Here is a 15,226-nt window from a genome sequence, read left to right on the forward strand (position 1 = left end):
CAAAGCAAGATATTTCATCACATTGATGCAAATATAAAATAATCTAGGAGCGTCCTTGCAGCTGTTGCATGTTATACCTCTCTCTCTCTCTCTCTCTCTCACTCCCCCTTGTTTTTCTGTACCTGCTTGTCCTCTATCAGCTCTCCATTAAAAAGGCAAAAATGCCCAAAAACATCTCTTAAAAAAAAAATCTAATATTGCCATAAAGCAGCCCTGCTCACTGATTTACAACATTGCCCACAATGGCCTGATACAGAGATATTAAAGGGATAGCTAGAACACTATACATAAAAATATTACAATACCAGAATCACAACAATTATAACATTTAAAAATGACTATTACACCACCATGTTCTACTAAAACTCTCCACTGAAACCAGTAATGTAATAATATCCAACCACCATATTCATGCTGCATACTAATGGGAACTCAAAATCAATGTGGATGACTAATACCTATTTGCAGTATTGGCAATACTGTCATAACAAAACCAAAGCAATAACAAGTGCCACTTTCCCCCCCTCTCTGCTCAGGCTGTAAACTGAACTTCACACTACCAGCAGCAGGATGCCTGGGTCCACCTGGCAGTGCAGAATGCCAACTGCTGATTGGCTGGCAAACCAGCGTGAGAGAGAGCAGCAGAACAGTCTGTTCTGACCTGTCTCTCTATTTGGCAGACCATCATAAACAATCTCTCTCTCGCTCTCTATGAGTTACCTCGTATTGCTACTGTTGAGTGTGAACTCCTATACACACACACACACACAAACGTGTGAGTGTCACTTCTGCTCACACGCTTGTGTGCGGGTGTGTGATCACAAACACACACTCAACGTTGGCAAAAACACTTGATAGGGAAGGACGGGCGATCTATTTATTTCTCCCTTCAAACACACAGAAGGATGAAACCAGTCATCAGAGCTTGTTGAGCCAGTGTCCGCTGACGTGGAGCCACAGCTCATCTCTCTCTCACGCTCTCACGCACTTGCACACACACACACACACACACACACACACACACACACACGCAAACAAGTAAATAGTGAGATCCTCTTACTGAGAAGAATGGCTGTCTTTCTGAGAAATAAAAATAAATATAGCCTGCGACCCTTTGAATCGGCCACTTGGTTGCATTTCATTCATGCATTCGAACAGTGAAAATCTAACATTGTTTAGATTAACAGCTGGAGAGCATGTGACCATAAAGTAATGCATGGACTTCTTATGTAACAGACCTGTTCATCTTCAGCCTTCTCTGCTGGTATGCATATCAATGGTAGATAAGTAAACTGCCAGCTTACCGGCCTGTGTTTACATTACGCTGAAGCTACGCCTATGTCTAATCATAACATGCTACACTGGAAGATCACACCACAGCTCCTGACAGGTCGACGGAAAATAACCAAATATTAATGTGTGACAGCGTACTAGCAGTACAGCTCAGTACTGTAAGCATCGATAAACACGTGCTACCCTCATATGGAAGATCTACTGGCAAGTTACTCCCACTGAAGTGAAACCAGTGCTGTACGTTCAGACTCTGACAGAAACCACAAGCTGGTGATATTTGTCTTTGGTAGAAATATCAGCAAGGATAATGTTATATTTCTGAAAAGATTAATAAGTAAATGAGCAACGCTTTTTAACACTTGCACTGAAAATAATTAATCTGCTGATTATTTGCTCAATCGGTCGATTAATCATTTACTCCAAGAAATGTTAAAAAAAATAGTGACAGAATTTCTCAGAGTCCATAGTGATGTCTTCAATGTTCTTCTCTAAACAGTCTAAAATATAAATGAACTGTCATCATTGTCACATTTAAGAAGAAGGACTGAAATGATTATTTGATTATCAAAATAGTTTCTGATTCATTTTCAGATGATGGACTAATTGTTTCAGCTACTTATTGACAGTCATATTTTTTTGGATAGACATTGAATTACCGACCATTTTCATTATCACTTACACAAGAAAAAAAATAGTGAAAAAAGCTCATCACAAGTTCCATAAGAGAAGCATTTTTTCAATATCAACATTCATTGGTTTTAAGTGGAATCATACTGTGAAGATATGAACGCATCATGTTCTCATTTATTAACATTCAGTAGTCCAAATGAATGATTTTGAGCTTATTGTAATAAAGTAAAATGACAGGTTGAAGTGTGAACAGTCATAAAAAATAATTTAATATTGTGATAATTATTTCAACTGTATTGCAGAGCCCTTTAACCAACAATACACAACTCAATTATATTCAATCTACACTGATACAATACAGAGAAAGTCTTCACACTGGAGAAGCTGGGATTTTTCGCTTCATAAAGGAATTCAACAATCAATAAATTATGAAAATTGTTGATGATTAATTTACTGTCAACTGACTTATCAATTATGCATTTCAGCGTTAGTTTTAGGTACCACTGATCACAGTGTAGAGGACGAGTTAGAGAGCTGCTGCAGAAAGCAACCTTTAACCTTACAGCTGTCAGTGCTGGTGTGCTGTGAGCCTGCTGTGCAGAAACATGTGGATGAACACAGATAATCACACGCACCCTCATGAAAGTTCATGCGCACATTTTTTCTGATGTGGAAACTCGCACACACACACATCAAGAGGAAGACAGAGCACGTTCCCTTGCCATGCATCCGGTGGTCTACAGGGGAGGGGAGGAGTGGAGGACAGATGATGAGCAAGAGTGGAAGAAGAAGGACAGGACAGGAGGAGCAGGTGGACGCTGACAACAAAACATGGAGCGTGCCAAGCTGCCAGGCCTGGCCAGCGCTAAAGTGTATTCTAATGTGATTTCACATTACATAACAGAAGCAGCTCCACTCCACGCTGTAGCTCGGGACTATACACACACACACACGCACACACACACACGCACACACACAGAAAGGCAGCAGCAAGGCTGTGGTGATCACAAACTAAACTCATTCCTCTTGTTCTTCTCATATCATGACAAATACAGCTGACAAGTAGGCTTTTAAACTTCACTTTAGCCAACAACGCATGAGTAATTGTAACATCCATTTATGTACACAGGGTGAAAACAGTAATGACAGCTTTAAGCCAAAGAATACATGAACCGTCTCTCATTATCAGTCAGAGACAGTAGGGCTGCTGAACCCATTTCCAACCGCATCAGTATTTATTTAGTTTATTTTTAACTTGTGATTTCAGAAATCATCCCAGTAGGGGAAGAGTTAACTCAGGGTAAAATCCACAGAAATATCTGCTTCACTTCACTTTTGGGAGCAATGAGTTCACCTGGCTTTAGAGAGGTGTTTCGTCTTGCACTTGTTAATATTATTTTACAGAGGAAATGAGAAATCTCTATCCCTTTAACTTCTGGTATTATGGGACATGAGAATTATAAAATTATCAAAAATCTGAACAAAATTTCAGTATTAACTAAGTTAAAATTACTGCCTTAAGTCTATTGTCTAAATGAGCACTAGCTTGGTGATTATTCTGTACATTATGTACTGAGACCTACATTATGTGGCTGTGTCCATATGGAAACAGCCGGAGGCAAAACACATATCCTAGATAGTTCAGTGCAGAAAGAAAGCCCTGTCAGGATGGGTTATTTCTGTACTTATTTCCATGATAAGCCTACAGTACATTAGAGCAGTATAGTAAGAGCAGCTGTAGTGTATGATGGGGATTAAACGGTGGTTATATAACCAGTGACCTGCGATTGCAGGCCTACTGATCCTGGCACAGCGGAGTACAGCGGCTTAAGAGAGCGGCTTACCTCTGCAAATGACTCACTTCAACGTTAAACTGACATCATCTTTCACAAGATACATAAAGCTGTCAGTTACATACTCAACCCTTTCGTCTTTATAAGGACAAAACGCTATTTCTGTCTGCTGTAACTCTCCCAACAAAATCTGTGAACCGTTGTCCCAATTCTTGCTCACACTCCTGCCTTTAAACACATTGACCCGTTTCATACAGTTTATTGTCACGAGCTTCTAATAAATTCAACACAATGTGACAACAAAAGTAGCGCTTTTAATTATATATTCATATTTACTGCTCGTCCACACTGCTTGTTACCAACCACAGCGAAGTATTTTGGTGACATAAGATAACGTTAGTGAATCCCACACACGCACCAGTGACTGTTATTGAATAACTGCTTGATATATGCCTCATTTCATAGTGAAAACCAGCCATTCACAAAGAGAATTAAACGAGTTTCACAGCTTAGCCCATAAGAAACAAATAATACTGTGTAAACATTAAATTGCCTGATTTCTGAGTGGTGTTTGGCTGAGGTATCTCTCTCTCTCTTACCTTGGCTTGGTTTATGAGAAGCCCTACGAAAGTTGACACCAGCACGGAGCCAGACATGCTGCCTTTCCTCCGCATCTCCTGCTTCAGAAACGGGAACGCGGCTGCCGGCGGCTCCTCAGGTACGGTCACCGTGTAGGACTGTCGCATGCTCGGCATGCTGGCGGAGGGATGAAGCCGACGACCCGGTGCGACTTATTCAGACAACAGCGACGGTTTTCCGTTCGGCTCCTCCTGGATATTGAGCCGTTTTCTATTGCAAGAAGGCGAATTAGACTTTTCACTCCGTTTTTGATAGGATCTCTGTCTGTTGTCATTCATTCATTCAAATAACGGGACCAACCACACAAATCACGCCGAATAGAAGACCTGTTACTTTCCCTTTAAATTATTCTACTTACAGTATAATAAGCATATGACGAGCGGTAAAGCGCAGATAAAACACCTCCTGATGACAAGAGCGGATGACTGCTGTATCATTCTACGCAGGTGTAGAGCAGGTCTTTAAATGGCATTAAATGTATATTGTGCTCTCATTCCGTTTTACAGGACTGCAGGTCCGCCCCTTCTGGCGCGGGTGAAAGTCGGCCTACAACAAACGTCAGCGACCGCCTCCAGCCGTGCTGTCTACGTCAGAGTCCATCCTCCACGCTGCTGCAACAACCTGAAGGACTTTATGCTGTGGTCCAAGGAGACTACTCATCTAGTCCATAATGATCATGACAGAAAACTAACGTAAATACTTATATGCCACAATACCTTCTATTAGGTGGTAGACAGCATAATAACAGGCGAGATGAAAGAAACACCGGAGTATAAATGTGACAATAGAGCTTTTTCACAGAGGACATTTTAACATGGCACAGTAGGAAAAACGCAGGTGTAATTAATAAACTTAATGATTGCTGAGTTCCATTTCACTGAGACAATTTAAGGGAACAGTGCCATCATTAAAGTTATTAGTAGCACCTGTGCTTTACCTATTATTAAAGTCGAATGTCTGCTGTGAAAAAGGTCTATATGGATGAGCCTTTATTAAAGTCTTGCCCTATGGTTCTAAAATTAGGGTCAGCTGACCTAAAAAAGTTTCCGGTGAATCACCAGCAACACAAAGAATAGTGGTTTGGTAGTAGCTTCACTCTAATTTAATGAAGACGAATCACTGCTGCAATCCTAGATTTCATCCACATTACCCAAATATAGACAGTTTACCAACCCAGTATAGACAGTGACTACGTTTACATGCACAAAATATTCTGTTTTTTGCCTTTGTTCCGAAAAAAAGACAATATTCCTACTAAGGTGTTTCCATGCAGAGGGGTTTCCTTCTGCTCCAGTAGGAACAGGAAACTCAAGATCTCTGCAGGCAGTGAAGTAAACCAGCAAGGTGAAAAACATCAGTGAGCTGCTGCCTGATATTTATAAGTGATACTGATATGACTGATATTATACATTTATAATTACGTCCAGCTTGTTCCATGATGTTTACTACACTGCTGAGTGTTTTTGGTGCATCACACTGAGTCGTCAGCGTCAGTCCATGACTGCATGTCAGGATAATAACCAATCCCCTCCGCCCCCATCGTGGAGAAGGCGCGTTCTGTTTTTCCAGCCCTCCCTGAACAGCTCTCCTCTCATTCCTCTCCTCTGTCTGCCTTCCTGCTCCAGCATATGTCATCTTGCCTGTGCAGGGGTAAACAGGCGAGAAGCCGTGTGTGGTAAATACCCCAGTTGAAACGCATATTCCAAATGTACTGTATACATGCATACAGTACCCAAGAGCCGGGTTCTGCTTGAGGTTTCTACCCGTTAAAGGGGAGTTTTTCCTTACCACTGTCGCCAAGTGCTTGCTTATGGGGGAATTGTTGGGTTTCTGTAAATTAAAGAGTATGGTCTAGACCTGCTCTATGTGAAAAGTGCCCTGAGATGACTTTTGTTGTGATTTGGCGCTTTATAAATAAAAATTGATTGATTGATTGATTGATGTAATGCTCCTGAAACCCGAATAATACCGGCATATCCCATATGTCTTAATTGGAAAATGCTACATTCGGAATAAAGACTAATGCGGAAAATGCTGTTTACATGACCTGTATCAAATTCAGAATATTGTCATAGCCAGGACATATTAATGTGCATGTAAAATGGTAAAAAACAAAAAACAAACTACCAAAAAAGAATACAGTGTTGTTACCTTGACACCAGTGACAAGAAAATTCTATACTAATTAATACTATTAGCTTACACAGCAATTTCATACTACATAATAGGCTACACAGATAAATGTAAAAGTGAAAAATGAAGCCAATGTGGAAGTGCCAAAAACTGCAGTTCCTTGAATGGCCACTTGAGGCTCCAAAGGTGAATCAATCCCCATAGACCCCCATGTTAAAACAGCAGAAATAAACATATTGACAGCCTGGTACAAAAAACAGTTCTGGTCTTTAAAGCTAATTTCCCCTTTCATGACAACTGTACGTGGGGTGAATTGTTATTACTCACCAGTTTAAATTTTATTAAGCCGTAAAGTTATGCATAATTAAGGACATGGCCGCTTTGAGTGACAGGTCTCTAGCTGCTAGGTGGCTAGTTTCAGCCATCCTTGATGAGCTGCACCTCTTTGCTCATTTTGGATTAGCTGGGAGTTAGGTAGAGTCAGGCACCGCCAAGATGGCGATGGCCGGAGACACCCTCCTCAACTCCTCTTGATTGCAACCATAGACCTCTTGGAAAGCAAAATTTGCTTGCATCAGTGGTTTTCAATTTCATGACCACGGCCAGGTGACAAACAAAACTGTGACTGACTCCCACTGAGCCTGGAGGACTTGGCAATGTGCTGTTACATCCTTTTTAGTGAACAAGGGTTAAATTTCGACACTTTGGACAGTCCAAAATAGAGAAGCTGTTTGTCATGAGGAAATATCAGAAGTAGAATACTATAGCAGTGCTGGTGGTTACACAAGGCTGTTGACTACAAGCACTTGATGACTGATGATTTGAGGCTGGACCTTTCAGACACTTTTAAACAAGTTTCCAAACTAATGCAGCTTATTGTCTTCCGCCGTCTTTTGTTTCCTTTCATTTAAATGATCAGCTGCTGACCACGTCAGTGCAACATGATTGAGTTACAATGATTGTAATTCATACTGTGCTTACTGTGTCTGATTTCAACTGAACCGATGTGTAGGGTGAGAGAAGTGCAACAAGTCCCCAGCAGCAATCTCATGACCCAGGCTCAAGCCTGTGTACACAACAAATAGCCAAGGAGTACATTCCATTACCAGGCTAAACATGTGTGTGCGTATGTGTGTGTGTGTGTGTGTATGTCTGAGTGTCTAAATCCTTGAGGTGGAAAACTACAACGTTAGAAAGGGGCAAAGAGTCAATGTTTGTATTCTGATATCTGATGCAAAGAGCTGTGCAGCCTGTTATAAAAATGGGACAAAAGCAGTCTCTGAGCAATGTTATCTAGGAGAAGTCAGAGTACAATTACCTAGGGATAGCTGCTCTATTCCCAAAGCTAAATTAGGCACATTAGGCTGTAAATCTCCTCACTCAAGTGTTTAAATTCCACCCAGGCACAACATATTCCTTTGGAAGGCAATTAAAACAATTCATTGCTGTTGATGGCGAACCTAGGCCTTTAATCTAAATTCCTACAAGGCATTCTTTAACTTGCTAGCACTGATGCTAAATGCTGACATCACCTCAGTAGAAGCATGTGGGAGAGTTCACATGAACATGTGGGAGAGTTCAAGTACAGAATGAAGTCTTCTGTATGGTCACTGTAGAACTGGATAGCAGAGTAAGTTGGCTACAAAACCATTATGTTAGCAAAATGAACAATCTAACTCACTTTTTCAGTTCTTGTAACAATGTGACGACCTGCTTATAATGAGGAATTCTAGCTCTAAATTAATCAAATGCAAAAACAAAGCAAAACAAAACAAAACATTCCATTATTCTGACAAAATAATCTAAACTCAATGTCCACATTTCAACTCATATACAACCACCTATTATCACATAACTTAAGCTCCATACTTAGGTCACATGATCACAAATGAGCCATCTCCATGTCAACTGGGCAAATGAGGACCAGGAGTTGCAGTCAAAAGCCCTGCAAAAAGGCTAAAAAGTGGACCTTGTGTTAAAATAATTTTATCAAATTACTGTTTCCAAGATCAAGAATGAACATTCATGCTCCATATTCACATCGCAGCTAGGACAGAAGAAAACATAATCTAGGTATGATTTCTTGGCCTTTGGGCTTCAGTAATGTAACCGTCGTATCAGACTGTGGTGCAGAGTAGGGTAGTGACCAAAATGGCTGAAAAAAAAATTCTAAGCTGTTGGCTAGACTCACAGTGCACGAGTGGGTGGACATTTCTGCTATTGGAGAGAATCTCAGGGTTCAAACACCACATCTGAGGAGCCACTTCAGGTGGCTTGGACACCTGATAAAGATGTACCCCAAAACTATAAATGTTCATTGTTGCTACCATGATCCTGACCTGGATAAACATCTAGGAAATGGATGAATAGATAGATGTCAAAGCACTATTGCTCTGTTGTAAAAAGACAATTGAAACGCTTTGTTTTACTTCAAAGTATTGTGATTTGAAGTCAAGATCCCAGTATTGATACAGGAGCATCCATGGGCTTGATATAGTACTTGAACAGTTTTAGTTACATCTTAAAATATCTGTCATGATAGACATGCCACACACTGACCCCTACCAATCAAGCAGACCCATAATAATAGCTTATAAAACTGAACTATTAAAGTACTGGACCGTGTTCACTAAAGAACAAAGTAAGCTCCAACTCACACCAGACTGTGTTTCATCAAACCATAAGCTGCCTGACCAAGGTGAATAACTGAGAGTAGGGCAGTCTAAAAATATTATTGACTCAACGGAAAGTCTAGACACAAAGCAAGAACAAGACCTACTTGGGGCACAATCAAGAAAGCTTTCACTCCGGCATGCCACCATGGCCTTACAGTAGCTGTTTGTTTGCTGGAGCCAAGGAGGGAAAGTGTGAGTGAAAGGTTGTGTTTACAAGGAGCTGGCTCTAAATTCAACAGTGAATATTGTCTCAGGTTTATAGCTCATTGATATCTCTTGAACAAAACTTTGTAAAGCTACAGAGAGGTTACATCATGAGGCTGTTTTCTAAGATGTGTCATGATCTATTTTGAATATTATGAATTGGAAACATGGAAAACAAGGATCAGAGTCATGTCAACCAGATTGCCTTACTCATAAACATGGCGCAAAATGAACAGCACCATGAGGCACCAACAGCTGTTATTTTTGTGTTGTAAGCTTCTGAAAACTATCACGATTAGGTTAACTTTGCTTTGCCAAAGCTATTTCAAGAGACCCTTCAACATTGGTGAGTGTAAACATTCATAATGAAAGATGAGGACTTGTTTTTGAAAAATAATATATAATTAAAGTTTATCATTTTATAGTCCAGCCGAAAGAATATGAGCAGATAGTTGCAGCCTTACTTAGCCAGCTTTTCTGACTATACGCTTAAATGGCTTGATGTTCACTGCAGGGTGGAACTTTCATCATCATCACCAATAAGACAAAGCACAACTCCACAGTGTTTTTCCTGAGGATGGATGACCTAACATGACATGATGAGCGGTCAGGAAGCAGTCACAGGGGGCTGTCATTCTGGTGTCCATCAGTCATGAGATCATCCATGACATTTTCCCCCACAATGTGTCAGTCAGCGCACAATAGGCACGCCCCACGCTAAACTGCAGTAGGAAGGAACCCGTCACACCCACTCATTATCATCATCACACTTTGAACGGGTGAGACAATGTCAAGCATATATTTACATGTGTATGTGCAGGGCAACACATACTTCTGACTCTCTTGCTCAGAGGAATGTTTGCTAATAAGTAAGGAACTGCTGAGAGAAAGCTTCATGAATAGAGTTTTGGGTGAATCACATGTAGATCAAACTGAGGTTGTATCTAATGATTATATTCTCTATTGGTTCATCTATCATCAATAATTCTTTTGAATAATGAATATAATGTTTAGTCAACAAAATGTCAAAAATAATGACAAATTCCAATAAAGGTGAGTTATTTTTACTTGGTATTTGATAATTAATCGATTAGCAAAATGGCAATATATTTTCTATTAATAAACTACTCTATTAACTATTTCAGTGCCACTCAACTAAGGCTGGGGTTAATTTAAAGGACCAGTTTCCCAGTTGGTGACATGCATGTTTTGACATAAGGTTGACCAGTTACTGAAGTAAACTGATATTAGATACATGGACATTAGCTCATAGTCCACGGTTGAGTGGAATGTCTAACAGTCTCTTTGTGTTTCAAGATTCAGAGCTGCAGGCTCATACAGTAGTACATTATCAAATTAGTGTTGTTAGCAAACAACAAGGCATTCTTTTTATCCAGTGCTTAATTTATAGTTTTAGTACAACCCCCCTTTGTTGCTCTATGGGACAGTCAGTAGTCTCGTGGTGATAAAATGATCATCATGTTTGACTCACGAGAGGTGCGTAGGTCGAGCAAGGTCACGTTAACCTTTTAATGAATGAGCTAAACGGGAGCACCTGACTGATGAGAAAATGTAAGGCTGTGATACCTCATGATGACAGCAGGCAGCTCCATCACACGATGAGTTAGTAGTTAATATTGTTAAACTTATCTCATATGAAAAGAGTCATTTAAAGGGAGTATTGTCATAGTCAGACATAACACTTTTTGTGTAATGGCATATACTGTCAACTACCAAAGGTTGACACAATTTACACAAAATTTCAATACAAAGTTCTCTGATGCATGTTGGACAGTCATGCTTAACCCAGACAGGTGATTTTAATCAATTTGATGAGACCTCTTCTCAGGACTGTGTGGATGTGTACAGACAATCTTATTAGCACATGGTGTCCGGTGACCTCACATAATTCCCAGCATAGCACCACCCACCTTCAACCTTAGCAGAGGTCTAATCAGCCAGAATGAGTGGAAACGTGTGTGGGTGTGCAGGGCCTTTAGGACATTTAAGACCTTTCACGTTAAATGTATATTAAATGAAAAGATGGTCGTTTTATAGAGATACTGAAACTCAGTTTTTGTCTAAAAATTCAGAACAATAACAAGACCTAATGAGCCCTAAATGTACACATATGCCTGTATGATATAATGTAATCTAATTCAATATCCAATAGTAAATGTGAAGTTTTCAATTGAAGAAAATTGAAGAAAGGTGCTGAATTGACTCTGTGGTACATTTCGAGTAGTTAGTTTTTGCTGTTGTTGTTAAGGGGCAATAACTAACAATTATTTGCATTATTGATTCATCTACAGATTATTTACTCGATTCATTGTTTTGTCTATAAAATGTCAAATGAAAAATGACCACTGCATTTTCCCAGAGCCCAAGGTAACGTCTTTAAATGTCTCATTTGTCCAACCAGCAGCCAAATATTCCATTTACAATGATATAAGGGAGAGAACAGCAAATGCTCTCTCATCGTTATATTGTGTTGCATTATCTTGGCAAGTCGCCTGATACTACCACCCTCCATATCCACATACTGTATTTGTGTTTTTTAAGCCATATCGTCGTTTTGTGGGGTTACATCACATGTCCTGAAAACTATATGACTTGTACAATTGTGGGGTTTTTTTTGTGCCTTCACTTTAATCTTGTGGCTAATCCTGAAAAAAAGTACAGTTGTTGGTGGAATGTGAACAAGTTAGTGGAAGCTTGCTCTCATCACTTCAATATTACATACTGAATAATTAATGCTCAAGTAGAGGTCACAGCTACATGTCTCAGTTAAAGTGGTACTCATAAAGTATTGTGATGCATTATAAATCATAAGATCATTTTAAAATGCATGGTAATGTCTTTATTAATTAACCAGTGGTGGTTATGTAGTAGTAAATGCACTGAACAACATGTCAAATAAAATGTTGCCACAAATTCTCCCTAATTCTCTCTTCCACTCTTCCACCTTCATGCCATCCTCTTTCCTCCCTCCTGCACTCATGTAAGCGGTTATCGGGACTAATCCAGAAAGGAAGTGGGTCAGTTGTGCTTTGTGACCTGTATAGAGGAAGCTCGGGTCATTAATACTGAGCTTAGAGATGAGGTGAGTGGCCTGCAGACCCAGCTCATCTTTTCCCGGCAACTCTTTCTGAGAGGTGTAACCTAGCTAATTGCTGGTTTAGAAGAGGTCAGGTATCCATGTGTAAGAGCTCATTTGTCACATTACCATGGAGCTACTTCCACACTAAAATAATGAGCTCTGGTTTGCATGTAATAGCACTGTTTGTTATTATGATAGCAAAAAATAAGCTCAGACTGTATAGGGAACATGTTAAAGGCATGTGAGAGAGTGTAACTGGTCTGGTCTATCATTGCATAGAAGGTCTTCAAGTGCTTTGACATTAATTTAAACAATAGTGCCCCCATTTGGTAAAAAAATGTACTTTCAGTTACCACAAAGCATTGTGGGGCTTTACCATGTGTGAAGTGAAATAAATGGAAGCAGTGTGCCTCTGCAGACACTGCAGCTAAGATTCCTTTGAGCCTTATTCAGCGCCTTGTTATTGATCCTCTGTCGGCCAGTACATGCCCAATAAAAACAGGAAATGTCAAGCCAGCATGTGCAAGAACAGTGGAAACTCTCTTACCGTGGAGTCCCTGGTGGGGGAGTCAAATACCCCGTTACTGCCCCGCTCCCACGTCGAAGAGCTGAATGCTCTGCTGCTGCTGCTGCTGCTGCTGCTGAAGGCTTCCTTGGTGGAGCTCCGCGAGAGGGCCTCCTGAGTAGAGCTCCGTGACAGGCCTGAGTAGCTCAGGCGGGAGCTAGTGCCATACGAGTCGGCCACATCGCTGGTCCGACTGCGGTAGCTCCGCAGGGCACTGGTGGAAGAAGATGGGATAGAGGACGAAGAGGAGGTGTCGTTGAGGCCCAGAGGGGCCAGGTCCCTGCTTAAGTCACTCTGGGATACAGATTTTCGTCGACTGAGCGAGATGCTGGAGGCCACCGGTGAAGAGGAGAGGTAGCTGGACTGGGCTGAGGACGAAGAGTAGGAACTGTAGCCGGTGTAGGCCGACCCCCCACTCAGCCCTGACCCTCCGTAGCTCTTGAGAGGTGTTCGGCTGAGGCTCTCGCTGCGGCGGCTGCTGCTGCTTCCGAGGATGTCGGTGCGCGGGATGGTTCGGCCCCGGTCGCGGTCTGGGTCTGAGGAGGTGCTGTAGTTGCGGCTGCGGACAGCAGAGCTGCTCAGATAGCTGGAGGAGGAGTAACCTGAGGAAGAGGTGGAGGAGGAGGTGGGGGACTTGTAGGAGGACAACCTGTCCCGCTCACTGTAGGAGCTAAGGCCCGGGGTCAGGGAGGAGCTGTAGGAGCTGTAGTGGCTGGTGTAGGAGGGGCCAGCGTAGCGCTTGGCGGTGGAGGAGACGCGGGACATGTTGTTGCTGCTGCTGCTGGTTTCTCAGCCACAGGGAGGGAGAGCCTCTGGAAGACTGCATCGACTGCAGCCACAGCAAAGAGACACCAGCTCTGTATTAGTTCATCAGCAACAATCAATCAATACTTACACTACAGCAACAATGTAGGCAGCAGTTAGGACATCTTTATCCTCGCCTCACTGAGCATTCATCTACTTTTAAAGAGACAAAATGATGCAAGAAGGTGCATCACTGACTATAAAAGTTCCACCTTTTTGGCATATTATCATGAAAACTATAGATCTAGCATGATGTATATTAGGCTTTCTAACACAGCTGGTGCTTATTATCATGTTATTTGAAGGATTAAATCAGCATTTTTTCATGTTTCATCCCATTTACAACAAATCACATTTTCTTTACATTGCTGCCATCCATTTCTCAAAGCACGCTGTAGTACTTTAGAGCTTTCAATGTGTTTTTCCTGACTTTTAGGCAGCTACTAGTTTCCATTCAGTGCACTATGTCATCAGAATCAACTTACAACTTGAAACTTCCATTATTTAGACCGGGGGGGGCATATCTTTTAACTGTCTCTGTGTGGTACATGATGTAGCAGTAAGTGCAAATTGATCTGAAATGTCTCAAATGCATTAACCTCCAAAAATAATGGAAGTTCTTACTCTGACAATTCCTTATAGTATTATTAAAGTTCCCCTCCACTCAAAAGTATGTTTTTCTTCTTGTTCCTACAGTTGGATGTTTGAGCTTCATTGTGCAGAATGATATATATGCAGAGTTTGACACTGGAAGACTGTTTTCAAATTGATCCTCTGAAAGTGGAAAATTTCTCTGTGCTCACTGAAAATCCAGTTTTAAGGGGCGGGCCTATGAGCATTATTTGTGACATCACAAATAGTTTGGAAGCCAATCCTGGTCCAGTATTCAACTTACAGTGAAGTTGGAATCATCTTTTGTCCAGCAGTTTTAATATTTGAAATTAAAAATATTTGCATATTTATAGATTCTGGAATTTTTAATGAGGGAAAAGGAGGAGATATAATTTTAAGGATTTTAACATGATAATTTTACTTCTTTTGTGGAAAAACCACATCAAACACAAATTATTATTTAAAATAGAGTATTTTATATACATCTCAAGACATGTCTAGGGGGGCTTTAAAAGAAGACATTGAGGCAGGCAGCAGTCCACATGCATTGCTGTACATGTCTTTCAATCTCCACAGCCCCGGTTTGTAATGCAGGCTTCCTGTCAAAAATACTAACAATCCCAGCCCCAGACAGATGTTGCTGCCCCCATTACAAGATGGTTTTGTCCCAAGATCGGGCTAAAATTTCCCTCTAAAAGAGTTTATCTCCTGTTATACCGTGTAGTTTTGTGCTCTGACTAAGGTCTTTATGCAGATAAATGTGCGGATGTTTTGATCTT

The 15,226-nt window shown here is 40.9% G+C and overlaps 1 protein-coding gene across 7 annotated transcripts in view; it reads right to left on the reverse strand.

The window, feature by feature from the left end:
* usp2a (ubiquitin specific peptidase 2a) overlaps window positions 1–15,226 on the reverse strand; it is a 43,006-nt gene that overhangs the window by 15,897 nt on the left and 11,883 nt on the right. For 4 of the 7 annotated variants that reach the window (XM_044353755.1, XM_044353757.1, XM_044353754.1 and 1 more), the window contains exon 3: window positions 13,014–13,860. In XM_044353755.1, the coding sequence (XP_044209690.1) occupies window positions 13,014–13,796 (783 nt within the window). In that variant the 5' untranslated portion in view covers window positions 13,797–13,860. Of the gene's footprint in view, window positions 1–4,315; window positions 4,938–13,013; window positions 13,861–15,226 lie in introns of those variants that run through there. The other 3 variants (XM_044353759.1, XM_044353761.1, XM_044353760.1) reach the window with 3 other exon arrangements.

Source organism: Thunnus albacares, chromosome 6 (genome assembly GCF_914725855.1).
Source record: "Thunnus albacares chromosome 6, fThuAlb1.1, whole genome shotgun sequence".
NCBI classification, from domain to species: domain Eukaryota; kingdom Metazoa; phylum Chordata; class Actinopteri; order Scombriformes; family Scombridae; genus Thunnus; species Thunnus albacares.